The 17,598-nt window shown below is 37.7% G+C and overlaps 1 protein-coding gene across 2 annotated transcripts in view; it reads right to left on the bottom strand.

Moving 5' to 3' along the window:
- NEBL (nebulette) overlaps window positions 1-17,598 on the bottom strand; it is a 259,446-nt gene that overhangs the window by 175,315 nt on the left and 66,533 nt on the right. For both annotated transcript variants that reach the window (XM_084511946.1, XM_084511945.1), the window contains exon 3: window positions 9,879-9,963. In XM_084511946.1, the coding sequence (XP_084368072.1) occupies window positions 9,879-9,963 (85 nt within the window). The remainder of the gene's footprint in view (window positions 1-9,878; window positions 9,964-17,598) is intronic.

Genomic DNA, 17,598 nt, shown 5'->3' with positions numbered 1-17,598 from the left:
AATATAGTCATTAATCATATTCTTTCAACACATTAATGTAAGGACATGAAAAAATGAAGGGCAAAATTAACCTTGCCTCTAGAAATTTTCAGTCCAGATTCTCTGAACTTTGAGAAGAAATTACTAGGGATGAACAAAAAAATTGGTTTCATTATAACAAGACGGATGACTAGCTTCGTTCTTTGGTAAGAAACAGGTCAGTACTTCTGAAAAGATGAGAGTCTAAAATGAGGAGCTAAATGGAAGCCATTAATTGTCACAATGTGAAAATGCCAAATGGGTTAATCCAGTGCTTTGATGTACGAAGAATTCATTGTTATCATCTCACACTGGAAAAGAAAATGTTGAGCTTTTACTTTGGATGAGAGGATATTAACCAAAATACTCATATGCCACTTACAAATTATTAAATATGTCAGCCACTGCAGTGTGCTGTGGAAAAAAAAGACATAATTTATCCCCTCCATTACACAAATGCAAGCATAGGGCAAAGACCAAGAACATCCTGGAGGGTGACAGTGGCAACATTGAGAAAATAAAACAAATTCTTCTAATTTAGTGCATTGACTAAAAAAACCCTCCTGAAAATTCCTTTCTCCATCCTGGGGTGAATAAGTAAAGGCAGACAGTCATTCTTTTTAATGCTGACATTACCAATACCCACCACTGGATCACACTAGTCACCCATTTAGTCAAGTTTCCTCTTTCTAGTCAAAATACGCATGAAGTGTTTCAGGAAAAAATGGCAGTGTCAGCAAAATGAAGTGAGACTACATGGACCCCCTCTGATTAAACATGGCAGCACCTGAAAGACACAGATGTAAAGCCCAGAAAGGGAAAAAAAAAAAAAGTGATGTGGCCTCATTTTCTGCCTTCAACAGTTTCTCGCTACAGCGACTGCTAAATAAGAGAGGGCAAGGGAGCAAACTCAGTACTAGTACCTTGTTTTCCCACAGGGCTGTTTGTTCCCTAGCTCTGCAGTACTGCCATTCCCAAGGTGAGACCAGCGTACTCTTCAGTTGAGGGGCCACTTCTGAGAGACAGCATGGACAGGTCTGCACCAGTCTTGCTCTCTTCAACCTGCAGAGCCCTTCCACACAGCAAAGAGAATGCTGACCCCCCAAGCATCCCATGTGCCACGATGTTTCACAGATGCTCAGTTTCATTTCATTATAACTTTTCAGTACTTAAAGGGGGTTTATAAAAGAGATGAAGAGTGACTTTTTGCTCAATCAGATAATGACAGGACAAGGGAGAATGGTTTTAAACTAAAAGAGGCGACATTTATATTAGAGGTTAGGAGGAAATTCTTCACTCTGAGGGTGGTGATGCACTAACAGGTTGCCCAAAGAAGCTGTGGATGCCCCATCCCTGGAAGTGTTCAAGGCCAGGCTGGACCAGGTTTTGGGCAACCTGGTGTAGCAGGAGGTGTCCCTGCCTATGGCAGGGGGGTTGGTACTGGATGGTCTTTAAGGTCCCTTCCAACCCAAACCATTCTATGGTTCATGCTTCAAATACCACTGCTGAGCTAGTATATAGCCCTGGCACTAAACGTGAACTGGAAAAAGATATATACCCATTATATAGAGAGGAGATATATACCCATTATATAGAGAGGAGTATTCCATGGGCCCAGTACCAAGTGCTACGTGTTTTGAACATAACCAGAAAACTCTAAGGGAAAGAAGCCACAAACAATATGGACAAAAAACAGTACACACTGCTGTCTTTGGGACAAGGAATTTCTTCCTGTCCCTCTTTTAGGTATACAGATATGTCCTCAGCATCTGATTTGCAGTCCATGGATGCCTCATTTAGGAAGATTATTCTGTTCTTAATACTAAATTCTCTGTAACTGTAAGTATGTTTCCTTCATTTCGGTTTAAATTTCATGCAGTAATGCAACAAAAACATAAATAACAAGAATCACAGCATCCCATTTCCTGCAACAGAATTGAACAGAGAAACCGTTAGCAAAAGATCTAGTTCCAAAAATCAAAAGCAAAAAATAAGTTCAAGAGAACCAGTAGGAAAATTTGTCAACACATAAGGAAAAGAACATACATGTCAGTATGGTCAAAGCTCAGTGAATTTACCCATTCCCTCCCCACCCAGGAAAAAAAAAAAAAGAAAAAAAAAAAAAAAAAAGATTTTTTTTTTTAAGATTAGAATGTAAGAGATTAAGTGCTTTTTTTTTATCATAGCAATTCTGATAACATTTTAATAGTTAAATTAATATTTATATTCATTGTCCCCCTAAAAAGTCACAAAAATTTCACTACTAGTGCTGATTCAGTTAAAAATTTTACAACTAAACGTAGAAATAAGAGCTATGAATTCTGTGGCTCCCTTTTGTCCCTTTTCTAATAATTCTATTGTATAACTAGAGGTCACTTTCGATTTTATTGATCCTAAGATTTTCTATTAAGGATGTCCTACTTGCTCTACATTGATTCAATGTCATGAGAAAGTCTATAAAAATGCTTTTGCTCAATAAGTACTCTATTTAACAATCATGACCACTCTTGCCCTCATCCTAGCACAAAAATTATCTGTATTTCTCTTAAATGCATTATCCCTTCACTTTTTACAGTTATACTATACGTACAGTACATCGAAAAAAGATGTGAAAGAGACAATGTATAACTTTTTACATCAGCATATGCTAGAAAAATACATCTCATCATATTCATATTTTTTGCATCCTACTTCTGAGTCTTGGCAAAGGGAAAAGTGATTTTTCTCCTATTACCAAGTATTTTACAGACTTCCTAATTTTGTGGGCAGCAGGAACTCTTTGCACTGCTTGCTTCTGAGTCTCTGCAGATTTTTTTGCTCTTAAATAGAGTTCTGATTTCCTCCTACCAAATTCATGTTTTCAAATCATTATGGATAGCTGCAACAGGTCAAGCACTAATAAAAAAATTGCTGGCTTTCGTATCATCAAATCATTAGCAAAAAGCTTAGGTTAGGTAGGTGGACATTTTCCATATATGCTCACATGTGTGTCTGTCTAAAGTTTCATCTGAATGTTTTGCAAGCATTCATATTCATATTCATATTTGCTTCCCCATGTGTTTTTCCCATGATTATCTTTGCAGAATTTTTGCAGAGAAATAAAGAAATGCTACAAAACAAATGGTCTAAAGCACTTGTTTTGCACATGCACTGAAGCCTGTAGTTGTGCCATCAGATATAATGCAGATATACAAAAGAAGATAGGTTCAGAAAAAAAGAAATTTACTGCTTTTATTCACATAGCTTATCCTACTGATCTTCAAGGCATTATCTGACCCAAAAAGAAAATAGATGAAAGAATAGTCAGCCCTCAACATTGTAAGAAATATATATATATATATTTAAAACACAAGGAAAAAAACAAACAAAAAAAAAAAAAAAAAAGAAAAAAATACTACTATATAAGCAACTTCTTTTACACTGACTAGGAAATTGCAATTGGATGATACCAGGGGAAAAAAAAAAAAAATATATATATATATATATAGTACCAAGACCAGGAATCAACATATTTAAGTCTTAAGACAACTTAATCTAATCTAGTGAGACCCCACCTGGAGTACTGTGTTCAGCTCTGGGTCCCCCAGCACAAGAAGGACATGGACCTGCTGGATTGAGTCCAGAGGAAGTCACAAAGATGATCAGAGGGCTGGAGCACCTCTTCTATGGACACTAGCTAAGGGACTTGGTATTGTTCAGCCTGGAGAAGAGAAGGCTCTGAGGAGACCTTATAGCAGCCTTCCAGTACCTAAAGGGGGCCTACAGAACAGCTGAGGAGGGACTCTTGGTCAGGGAGTGTAGGGATAAGATGGGAGGAATGTCTTTGAACTAAAAGAGAGTAGGTTTAGGTTGGATATGAGGAAGATATTCTTCACTATGAGAGTGGTGAGGCCCTGGCACACGCTGCCCAGAGAAGCTGCGGATCCCTGGAGGTGTTCAAGGCCAGGCTGGATGGGGCTTTGGGCAACCTGGTCGGGTGGGAGGTGTCCCTGCCCATGGCAGGAGGTTGGAACTGGGTGATCTTTAAGGTCCCTTCCAACCCAAACCATTCTATGATTCCATGATCATACAAAGTTTAAGCAAGCCTTTCTATTTCTTTTCTACTTCAAAAAGAAGTCCATAATTTTATCTTTTATCTCAACAGAAGACTTGTAATTCCACCTGTGAAATTAAAAGAATTTCAATACAAGACCAGTGTGCCACTAACATAAAACCAAGTTAATGTATTCTGCACAGAAAATCCCTCTCAGCCTCCAAATCTGTTTATCAGCTATTATACATGTAGTACTTCACACCACTTGGTGGCTTTGCTTCTGGTGTCTCCTGACCACAGCGTTACAACTCTTTTTTCTTTACTTGCTGGTCCAGCCCCTGTGACAGTGAGGAGCAATGGACAGGAGAGAAGGGGAAGCACTACTTTCACATCCTGAATCTTATAGCTTGTCTAGTAACTGCAAGTGGGAAAAAAAAAAAAAAAAGGCAAAAAAAAAAAAAAAAAAGGGTAGATATGCAGTAGCGCTTGCCTGTCTCTTCTGTAACAGAAGCCCAGAAGCCAGTCCAGTACAGACAGGATGTAGCCAAAATCCCTCACCCATTCAGCAATATAACAATCAGAAAAGGCAACAACCATTTTTCCAGAAGACAAAAATCCATTCTGCCTGCTGCACTCTTGTCGAGCTATGTATTATTCACATCAAGAATAATCTTTATGTCTTTGACTCATGCAGATAACACAAGTCACTTAAACAGTCTTCAGAGGAGAAGATGAACAAACCACAAGTTGAGAAAATCACATTTGGTGGGTGAGCACAATTTACAAAATGCTGCTGTGCAGGGGCTCACAAGGGAGTGTGGCAGAAACTCCTGCAGGCACTCTGGGATTATTGTCATGCACAAACCCCATCAACTTGTCCAGGACTTGCCACTCACACCCAACAGTGAGAGAAGAGAACTGAGAAGACTGTACTCCTTTTATTCTCTTCATACACATTGAGCAGGTTGGGTTCAGACCCTTGGACAAGTGAAGAGAGAAGCAGATAAATAACCTGTACTTGATGGCTTTCTGGAAAAATCCCATCTCTGTCAAGCTCCAAGAGCTGTTTTCTCCACAACTTCCCCAATTAGCTAACTCAGAGTACCCCAGGAAATCCAATAAATGTCTGCTTTAGTAATCTATACAGCATTTTGTTCCCCTATAGCATTCCCTGTAGCAGTTCATTCCAAAGACTTCATAAAAGTACATAAATTGAAAAAGCATTTAAAATATCATGGAAAAGAGTTAATAAAAAGAATCTACTTGGAAGTTTTCTAGCACATATTTTTGGAATGGAGAGGCAAAGAGAAAAGGGCAAGAAAGGAGAACACAGAAATGAAGAAACAAGGAAGAACAGGACAGAGAGGAATCTCAGAGAATAGCTGAGATTAGATGGGACTGCTGAGAACCATTCAGTTGTTCCCCCTGCTCAAAGCAGTAAACTACAGGTTGCTCAGGAACGTGACCAATCCCAAGATTCATCATGAAAGAAGTATAAGAATTTTCTCTCAGATGGAAAAAATATGCTGGGAGCTTCCAAGGACTGCAATCTCAGGCTGTGTCAGCAGAGATTAAGACAGGAAGGCAGTAGGATGGTACCTGTGATTTTCTGTCACATTTCTCAAGACTTACAAAGTAGGTTTTCTCAGGAAGCGCTAGAGTATGAGAATCCACCTTAAACCTTAGCCCTCCCTTTGATCCGACACTTCAATACCCTCCCTGCCAAGAACTACTGCAGAACATCTCTGTTTCTGCAAGTTGAACTGGAATCACTGCTTTTGATCTACACAGCATTGCCACAGACAAGAACTAAAGACTGGGGAGCAATTTATACTGTTATAAAGTTAGAGAGATCAGTAGCTAAGGCGAGCCAAAGAAGGTACATGAAGGCAATTCTTAAGTAAACATAGCAGAGAGGAAATGGCTGATTGGAAACTTCTGTACTTGAGCTCATCCAGGAGAGGCAAGTGCACAAGAAAAGGATCCATTGTATGCTGTGGAATAAGACTGCACGCTAACTAACCCCCTACCCCTAAAGGTAGGGATTTTTCTTCAGAGAGGCATAAATGTTGGTTGAGACACTGTATCCCTGTATATGCTCTTTATTTAGAAGATCTTAAAACTAATTTTTATTCAGAGAGAAGGCACACTGAATGGGGTAGTTTTTCAGGATGGTAAAGCACTTCCAGCCTCTCCTAAAATGCATTTGTCTCTCCTTCAAACTACAGAGTTGAATGAAATCCCATGGAAGCAACAAGCTAGAGGAAAAATACTCTGAAATTATACTGTATAGAAGGAAAACATTCCCTGTAAAGCTTTTAAATGTAGCCTTTTGACTTCTTAACAACATAATTTTTCAAGTGTTCTAAAGAGCAATCCATTTTCTATCGACTCCTCCAGAAAACAATGCTTTGGTTTTGTTTGTTTTTCTCTTGTCATGTTATGTCAGCATGACAGGTTGGCAACTGATGCTGACCTTAATGGATTCTTGATAGAGGACCCAGGACTGCAACTTAAAACGCTGTCAATTGCTGCTTAAACGAAAATCAAAACAACAAATTTACAAAAACATGCATCTTTTAGGTCATACAAGATTTAATGGTGTTTTCTTTACCAATTCCTCCTGCTTAGCTATTTAGGATAAACAATACCTCTAAAGCTATGGATTTTTAAAAGATGTTTGGAGTCCAGGGTTGTGCCTCTTCAAAAATTAAAAGCCTTAAAAATGTTTACTTAGAAACTAGAAAGCAGCTATTACTGTAGGAAAGTATTTCTTTTTACTCAGAAGTTAACGTAATTTTTATGTTACCTAACACAGAATTTGTTCAGTCCCGAATTGTCACTGCATTGGCAGGAGATTCAAGCAGCTCTGATGAATATTGGAAGGTAGTAATAATGTGATTCTATCCAGCCAGCTTTGGTTTCATAGGAAACACTTTTCTTGAATCATGTACACACTTTTTTTCTACTGCATAGCACTGTAATAGAAGGAGACCTGAACAATGTAAAATTATGTCTCAAACATCTGTTTCAGCTGGGAGTCTTGCTACTTTCTCTGTAAAGCTTAAGGTAGGACAATGGACAAAACAGCCAATAGGGCTGATTCAGGATGGCAATTTCTCTGTCCTTATACTCTTCAACTCTTCAAAGTATTTTAAAAAATTAATCAGAAGTTACAATTTTGTGGCAAGATTTAAACTAGAATATAGAAAGTCCTTGGATCTTAATTTCAGCATTAAAACAACATGAAGCAATACCAAGGATGCAGATGTCATGAAATGTCATGGACTTTCTTCCAAGTAGATCATAGTAGATTCCACTGTAATTTAGTACTATATTTGCTAATCTTTTCACTACCTAAAGAGGCACCTTTCAGAAATTAAGGTTTTTTTCCCCATCTCCAAGTTTTGAGTAGATCCTTATCGAACATTTTATGCCAGTGCAATGGGAACAGTTTCAGCAAGTTTATGCATAAACAAATTCCAAGTTTCTCGTTGATGAAGGTACTGTTTATCCAGACCTAGAACAACAACAGACCTAGTCAACAACAACTTATCAACAGAGAACAACACCAATACAAGTTTCCTTCCACAAAGCACCATGTCACCATGTTTCAAATAGGGTAGGAAAAGCAGTTTCTCCTGTGGGCTCCAGAAGCAGACAACTCTCCTTGTCTTATGCAACATTTAGCCAAGATAAAATAGATACAAGTGCGTTTGGAAAGTGTGAGATACGTAGATGTACTAAGCCCATTATGTATTGGGATACGACACAGCCCTTACTACCTAAGTTTTAATTCAAACTGGTACCTATGAGTTGAACTCTATAATTCCCTGAAAATTCTCAACAGCCCCTAGTCCTTCAGAAGGATTACCACAATAACTGTGGATAAAGTAGACTGATTTAAGAAAATGTATGCTTATTAAATGAGATTCTAATCTGTCTGGACTTCATACAGGAGCATTGTCTTCTCTCTAAACATCCAAACAGGATTCCCCTATTCATACTTTTCTAACCAAATCCAAACAAGCTCTCCAGTTAAAGCATAAATGCTTATAGAAAACAGTCCTATTAATATACTTTTGCCAGTATATTAATATACACTATATAGAGCCACTTTCCTGAGGACCTTATAGATTAAGACTCCTGGTTCATGTGGGAGTCAGGGTACAAAACTGTAAGCCTTCACAAAAGGTGTGAAATCATCTCAGCTTTGTTCACCCAGGGCTCCAGAGGCAGCTGAAACAGCTGAGAGGAAGTCAGACAGCTTCTCTTCCTCTCCACATATCACTGGAGATCTGTCCTCAAATTAGAGCATAGCTCCTGTAGCTGAATCCTTATAAAGCCCCATCAGGCAAACTCACCTATGGTGTACATGGTATTCTGGATATAAGCACAGAGATAGACAAGGGCAAAGCATACATCCAATTACTTTAAGTTTTTGCCTGAGATTTGTATATATCCATCTGCATATGTATGCACACTTGTGCTCAGACACACAAGACAATCCACTGAATAACTGACAGAAAGAGCAGTAAAGTGTTCCTATTCTCCTGAATCCAATCATTTTTCATCAAACCACTAGGAAAAGAGTAGACTTAAAGTTTATATTATTTTAAACAGACTTTTACAAAATATAGCTTACACATTCCTGTTAACACAATGTAAACTATGGTACATGGAACCACCGAACTACAAAACAGTGAAGTAAACTCCACTCTATAATCCACAGAAATCCAAAAAACTCTCCTTCTTCTTGATGGTAGAATTTCACCACGAACAAATTTTGCTTAACCTTAAGATCAACAACCACAATGGCAAAAGGTAAAGATTTTTTTAAAATTTATATTGTGCTAAATATCTGTGCTGATATTTCTCTTTAGCAGTCCTTCAACGTGGCCCATTAATCTACAAAGTTCTCAAACAAGAAAGCTCTTAATGCCTCCTGTCTGTTTTACGCCCCAGGCTTTATTGCATTAATAGACAATAGTAATTATCAATTTATAATGAGAGATTGCAACTAAATCCAGAGTAAAGCCACAGTAGAAACAATTAACTTTCACCAAATAAAATGGAATCAAGTATTACCAATTGTAATTTGGCCATAGCCAGGCCAATTTCCAATGTCAAAAGTGAAACACTAGAAAAGAGATATTTTAGGGGGAAAAGATCAAATACTAAGGAATTAATATCAATTAAAAATGTATATTGTAGACTACTGGGTTACAGTCATAAGCAAATGTGATGTTTGGGTAACAAGTCTTCATTGCTTTTTTTTTTTTTTTCTCCACTTTTTACCATTTAATTTCAATATTTTATTAATTTAGGTAAGTTTCTATTTATAAATTTTTTATCACATCTGGCTTACAGAACGCTTCATATCTGAGTTCACCAGGACATAATAGATCCATAAATGGATCACTCAGTCAGGCTTCTAGATGTTTGCTAATGACAAATTAATTGTTTGCTAATCACACAGCTTTGAAGTTTGATGTAAGCTAAAAATGACAGTTCGTCTAAGGCAAATGAACTCTCTGGGTTCAGCTATTAAATTTCAAACATTAAAAAGTACTTAAAGAGATACTTCAAATACTATTGAAAATGAGAGATTTCAGTGACATCAATGGAATTACAATTGCATGATAACTAGCCTAAGTGAGATTGGACATAAAACCCTAAGTTTTATAGTGTTATTTTGACCTACAAATATTACTTCCTGTTAGAGTGCTACTACATATCAGTATGAAGAAATTAATACTACTTCCAAAAACTACAGAGAGGTGGGGCTGGTAATCTAATAATGAAACACGAGAATTACTTGATTTACCTGACTCTGCAATTCACTCTGTTGCTTCAGGCGAAGATTTTCTGGTGTATCAGCCACTGTAGTGAAGGACTGCTTTGGGTAATGTCTAAAACAAGAAGCACAAAGCCAAAGGGTAAATATTTACACATGATAGAAAGTCAAATGCATCCCAGCACTGTTTCCTAGACTGTACAGAACTATTTCAGAGTTTACTGAATTTGTGATAGAAGTATTTAGTCTAAAAATATTGTGTCAGTCATGCCTTGCAAACACAACAGGAATGAGTTCCTGTAATAAGTCTAAATGCCACCCATCATCCCGGCCGCTGTCTATTGAGACCAACAGGACAAAATTTGTTTTCAATAAAGTGAACAAAAGTATGTTTACTTTCTTGGTATAGTCATGTGATGAATGAAGACTGAAGTAGAATGCCTTAAAATATAAGTGGTATATATAAATTCAAAAGTTCCATAAATGAGTACAGATGGAGTAGCATGGTGTCTTAAATCCATTAGTGCAGAAACCTGAGGGATCAAGACAGGTTATACCGACAATCCAGGTACAGAAGGTCAAACACTTTAATGGTAAATGTGTTGATACACTGTTGTGTATAAAAGAAAAATCATATCTACTACCAAAGATTGCAATGGCTCAGGACTGCAATCTATTAGTCATCTCTTTTTTGATTTGAAATTTTACACCACTTTAACACATTCCTACTATTTTCTCTGGCATTTTAGACATCTTTAATAGTAAGACCCTAGTCATCATACTTAGATTTCATTTACAGAACTATGATTTATTCATTTTCATAGATTTATCCTGTAACCTTACTGCCAAACCAAAAGCTATCTTATAGGAAAGACCAACAAAAGAAGGAAATAACAACAGTAGACAGGCTATCCCAAAAGACAACATGAGGCAGAAACATTTTAATGAAACTGATTCTTACTAATTTATTTCCAGAACCTTCAGCCTCAAACCAAAAGATTCAGCTTACAATTATGTGAGGCACTCACGCATTCAGTTACCACTCACAGCTTCTCATGTCTGTCAGCTAATCCATTTGTGCCTCTAACATTTCAGAGGTAAAACAAAACAGGCATAGCATTTTAGACACAATAACATTCGCAGCTTAATATCTGCAGAGGGAGTAAGCAATAAGTAAGAGTCAAAAGACTGAGGACATACAGTATTAACCTGGAGTTTGCCCACGGAAATGTTTCTCTCTAATATGTTCTTTCGGAAACTAGTTCATTCTCTACAGCTCCATTAGAAAATTTCTCTGCTTTGCAAAGATTATATATATTTTCAATCAAAACTGTAAGTTTCGTTTTTTCCATTTACAAGTCTTATTTCCATGAAGTGTGTGGTTTCATAGTTAATTTTTATCTGACAGATGGAGGACTAATGACACTGCACGTTTAAAAATTTAAGGTGAAATACATTCCCACCTATTAGTCATTTGTCTGGAATAGCCAACATCACTGAAAACCAGAAAAATAAAATCCCAGTCGTGACACAATCCAGCCAATTCTTCTGCAGCTACAGTCCTCCCAAGCCCACCTAAGCTGTAGCTCAGGCCACAGGAAGCAGTGTTTCATTCAGCCCATGTATATGCTGAAGGAGGCTGCTGCCTGTCTTCCTCCCTTCTCAGACCAGGGGCTCCCCATGGCCAGGTGGTGCCAGGGAGCTGAATGGCTCAGTCACAGCTCCAGCAGTGCATGGGGAGACAGGACTGGGCTTTGCTGAGGGCATAAACTGGAATCAGCACTTGCATGAAGCAAATGTTATCAGCACAAGAAAGTGCTGAATGCCTTGGAAGAGGCAGATACTTGCAGAAGTGAAGTTTTCTTCCCCTTTATTTCACCTCTTCCCTCATCCTTCCTCATTTGGTATAGAAGAGAAAGACAAACGCCAGACTGGCCACAAGGAGGGCCATGAGCTCCATTTGGAAAGCAGCAATGGACAGATGGAGAAGGCAATGAGCCACCTCACAGTCAGGGTTTGCTGATATCCAAGGAAAATTGTAGCAATGAAGAGTGCGCAGTATAAGGAAAGGCAGCCTCAGATATCCGTAGATAACTCATGCAGACAGCAGAATCCCTGCCCCTGAAATATCAACTGCCACACACATGATTCAAGAACAATGTTAGGTAAATGTCGAATGCCAAAACCATTCCCATAAAGTTTCATAGCACTGCTTTCTATTGTGGTTATGTACTATGACCCTGGTAGCACAATCATGACAATCAACTGTACTCATCCCCTTTAACACAGGAAGCACAGAGCAGGAGACAGCTCAGGTGGCTTTTTTTTCTTTTTTTGCCTAGTCCCCTTGTGAATCCATGTAACACTGAGACAGGTGTCCAAGTCACAGCCCTCAAAACCTGCTGGCAACAGCAGCAGAGGTGTTTCTGTAAAGCTAGGCTCCCAAATTATCCTCGTCTTTATTCTGAAGCATATGAGAGTATACTTTGTCCCTATCCTACACCAGCTTTTATCTCTGATCATTTGCAAATCAAATGGTTTGTTCCACAATTAGTATTCAGAAACTCACAAGTATTTCAACAATCAGAGCAAATCACTTGGGCACTGATGTTATCTAAGATCATTACTTATTTTAGAAACAGTAGCTCCATATTTCAAGTGGAAAAGATATTCTTTGTCTTGAACAAGTGGTGCTTTAGTATGCTTCAAATGACAGTGAAAACTGATTATATCAATGAAAAGTATTTACACTTGAACATGGAAGTAAATAAATAGTATTCATGACAAAATGAAAAAACTGCTGAAATTGAAATCAGCCTTTAAACTGATCATATTAACCATTTATCACAATGTATTACTGTGATTAAAAAAAAGAATCATTTAGCAAAATTAAATTAGCAAAGTATTCCACTATGGGCTGTCATTTTAGCTGTAGCTGATTTATGAAACCACCCACATGGTTTATCAACCAGAAAGACACGGTTTTATATGCATCCTTCTAATTTATGGAAATTCTTGCCTCCAAACCATTAAAAACACTAGCATTAAATTTAAATCCCATCTTCAGCATTCACATATGTTTTAAGCTTACTGACACTGTGTCTTCAGAATCACTAAAAATATCAGTAATTAAGATATTATATGAAAACTATCTATGATGCATTGTAACGCTGCACAATTTTGACTGAAATAGAAGGTTTGTTGAACACAAATGTTAAAATGATCAAATCTGCTTCTTAACTATCAGATTAAGACTATACCACATTTCATTAGACGGGTCTGAATAGGGTGAGTAAATGGATGGCAACGGCCTTGAACTCACAGGGCTCACAGCCCCTGGTAAGCTGTTGCTCAGTTTCCCTTTGTCTGAGGTGACGTCTGAGGAAAAAGCTGAGAATTGCTTAAAGAGGTTGATGTCATGCCAGCTGCTTAATAGCAGTGTCCAAAGGATTTTGTTTGTTTGTTTTAAGCCTTTGTTACTAGTCTAAGTCTACTTAGCAATATGTCTTACCACACTAATGCTATTAGGATTAATCCTGTATAAAGACCTATACAAGAAGGTCCAGAACAAATCAGTATATACATGATGGTGCTTCTGCTATGTACTGCATTGCTAGCTTCTGCTTCACAGCCTGATAAATAAATTAAATCACAACTCAATCTCTGACTGTATGAGAAAACACCTTCACTTTTGAGATTTGGAAACAATAATAGCAAAACCTTCAAGAATTCAGAAAATTACCTAGGAAAGTTTCTTAGCTTTTCCACTGATGAATCATAGAAAATTTCCCAACTACTTGTTAGGCTTTCATCAGCTTTTCCACACTTTCAAACCAACAAAAGGAATAAAAATATGTTCTGAAAGATAATGGGATGAAGATTCAGCTTTCCCTGTTCTGAAAAAGGTCAGATTCAAAGTCTGAGATAAATTCAAGCCTGTTCTGAAATTAACATGTTCGTGCCTCGTTCTTGCTCATTCTGATTTACCCAACATTTAAGATATGACTAAGAGATTTTTTGTGAGTGTATTTTCTAACTGTAATGTTAGCTGTCACAGTTACAGAATTACAACACTTAACTAGATTTCTGTCAGGTTATCTCTTCCCCTAGAATATCTATTCTAAATTGTCCACAATGTACAAATTGTGATATCTTTCAAACAGAGAATATCCACAAGCTACACAAATGAAAACTATTTCCCTTCTGCTAAGAAGAGGGACAGCTCTATCAAATCTTTTCAGAATACCAGTTACCATCACTGTCTGTCACATCAGGCTATACCTGTCCTCTCCTTATTTTTGTTTCTAGTTCTTCTATTTCAAGTCAACTGTAGAGGACAAGGAGGTTAAGAAAAAAACAAACAAACAAAAAACAACAACAACAACAACAACAACAAAAAACCACTTGTTTTCAGTTGCGGTAATGCAGACTGGAAAAAATAAAAATTAAAAAAAAAAAATGAAAATTAACGAAATGGAATTAAACCAATATTACAAGAATTACAAAAAACACGCAGACTGCTGTGTGTTTTCTGAATTCAGCACAAAAACACAGAGGAGAAACACAAAGCAGCAATTAACTTTCATATGGGAGACATGAGAAGAAATAATTTACCTAGAAAAAGGAGACAAGATATTAAGCTCTCCTCAGCCAGCAAGTGTTTAAACTGGCAGCTTACCCCCAGGTTTGAAGACTCAAGGGACTACTTTCCACTCCTTACCTTGAAACCATGCCATTGCAGGGAAACCTTGCCCATGGCTGACTTCTTGCTTCAACCTTCTTGTTCAGTTGCACTTCCTCCTCTGAAACTCTGAGAGGGATTTCTCTGGGTTTTCTGTTTTGTTTTGAACTTTCTGTACAAGATCATTTATCTTTAAAATATTATAAAGTCTTTTGGATTAGGAATAATCTAAGTAGTGGGTAACACCGTTTTGGTACTGCAGAACTCAGGCAACAAGGCAGGCAAGGAAGGTTTGACAGCTCTCCACAAAGGACAAAATTCTTTGTGGCTTCTGGCATCTGCCCTCCTGTATGAAGAATAGGCACTCTGGCTGTGATTCGTTTGCTTTAGAAAATAATTTTCCTCTCTTCATCTTCTATTGTTCAAGGGATTGCTTTTTGACATACTTAATTTGTGCATCTGTATTTCTTATTTGAAGTAGAAGAGACAGTTGTTCCAGTATGCCCGCTAAATACAAGTTCATGCTTATGAGAAAATTCCCCTAGAGAGGTGACTCTGGATTGGTTTGCAGGAGATTTAGAAGAGAGGGATGTCCACAAAAAAAATGTTAGCAAGGATATCCTATCTGCTTGTTGGGGTAAGTCAACCCTCACAATCCTCACTTCTGGAGCAAGTGAAGGGCCACGTATCACTCTACTGTAGAACCAAACCCATGTTGCACAGCTTTGTGTTACCAGCCTCGCATTTGATACCTTTTCACAGAGACTCGTATCTAGGGCTGCCTAGAAAAGTTAGGGTTAGGGACCACATTAAATATTCTGACTGTATTTGGCCCCAAGAAACAGTGTCTTACTGTCCTCCAGCTAGAGGCTGAAAAAATGAAGCTTTTAACAAAAGACAGCAAGGCAGAAAAATGATCACTACATTTCAGAGCAAACAGCATAAAAAATTGAATAGCCAGTCCTAATATCAAATTTCATGGCTCTTACAATTTGAAATTCCATACAGAAATTCGAATGCATCAAAGTAGTAGAATGGCTGTCTCAGCAAATGCAAGGCATATGATGAAGAACATCTGAAATCACAGGAGTGGACTACTTAAAGAAATCTTTAAAAATACAACAGAAGGGATACACAGGTCACGTCTAAGAACCTTGCCATATGACAAAAAGAAATGGTTTAGTGCAGCCAGCTGGCCTCCAGATTTAGGGGGAAAAAAACTAAAAGCCCAGCACCATGGACTTTAATAGCAGAATTCCCAGAATTTTCACTGTAGCCAAGCTCTAACTTTTCAAAAATTTTCATTTCAATATAGCTATTCTTCAGCTATATTGATAATTCCTCAGATGCCAATGCTTGGGGGAAATAAATGAATCTTCCTATCTTCCTATCACACTGAAAGCCCTGAGCTATGCAGGAACCCCTATTAATGGACACTGACAGCAGATTAAAAAGTGAGAACTATTGGAGCAGGATCCACAGAGGATCAAAAAGTTCAGGGAAGGAAGAGGGAGCTCTGGCAACACAAAGTGAAAAACAAAGACGTGACTGCAACAGCAAAATCTGTAGAACACTGGAAACCTCTCAACAAAAAAGACACACACCTTATATCATTTGCCAGTGCTAGACTGCTACCGGGATTACAGGCAGTGAGTTTAAAGCTCACCTGGGTTAATATATTACCTATACACAGAAAGCTCCATAGGTTTGTAAGAAAAATTTTTTTTCTAATATTTTAAGTGATCACCAGTGACACATCGAAAGGCTGATACCTCAAAATTTCCAAATACTTCCCCATGGCATGACTGTTATTATTTCTTTCAAAATATCCATGAAACAAAACCCCATAAATGCAAGCAGGAAAAATCGCAGTCTAAAGCAGAGTTTCTCAGTACCTTCACTTGCTGATTTACAGCAGCAAATCTAGTATGGTAAGCTAACACATACCAACATCCACAGCTGTTATGGCTGATGCTGTTTTATCCCTTCAGCATCTCTTTTAAGAACCCCAGTAATATGACACAGAGATGCCACAAAAGCAGTATGCAACGCACAGGTCCAAATGCTTGGTTACTTCAGCATAGCCCTGACGTGCTGTATATTTATGACACCTGTACAGAGCTGGTTTGCTCAAATTCTAGGGTTGACTGGGGTATAATTCATGCCTCCAGCAGTGACAAATTTACTTACAAATTTCCTAAATTTTCCTATCAATTACTCTACCAGCAATGAATAGGTATCTCAAGCAGCATGACACTGAAATATGCAAGTAGCATCTAAATTCTGCCCTTATGTGATGTGTGCACTTTTTTATCCCGTAATTCTGATATTTTTTTTCAAGTAGTAAGAACTTTTATGCCAAAAAATTACTCATATAAATGCTTTCTCTGCTTACCACAAGCCACCATCTCTGTACATGGCCAACTGCAAGGATTCCCACCTTATATATCAAAACTACCAAATCTTGCTGGGTTTACAGGGGAATGTTTTGTAATTTCCTTTCTTCCACATACTGTCATTTCATCACCTGATTTCTAATAATAGGTGTATATATACTCAAATCATTTCCATAAATCTTGTTTGGTTAACAGAATCTTTTTTGATTCAGTGAAATGTGTCAAAGACTATATAGGTGATTTATTTAACCATTTCCTTACCAAAAGGAACACTGTATTTATTACATGAAACAGCACCTTTACAACTACAGTTGCTTAAACAACATTCTTTCCCTATGTTCCAAAACCACACCTCATCTATTCCTATCCTTCATACACAACAAGGCACTTTTAATGAAAAGTCATCATTACCTCAGCCTGTCAGACTTACAATGACCGACTCTCTCTGTGCTTGTATGGCAAGTCAAGCTTTGTCATGACTGATGAAGGACACGAAAAGCCCACCCAGCAGCAGCAGTTTAAGACACGCTAGAAGTGACTTCTTAAAACATTAACCAACAAGGATTTCAAAAGATGTGTTTACATCAAACATCATGATATTAACAAACAAAATACATAAGATAAAAACTGCATTCACCATACAAATATTGGAAAAATATAGGCATGGCACTGC

The sequence above is a fragment of the Aythya ferina genome (genome assembly GCF_964211825.1).
Source record: "Aythya ferina genome assembly, chromosome: 2".
NCBI lineage: Eukaryota > Metazoa > Chordata > Aves > Anseriformes > Anatidae > Aythya > Aythya ferina.
The sequence above is the reverse complement of the archived record's forward strand: the minus strand, read 5'-3'. Positions and strand labels throughout refer to the sequence as shown.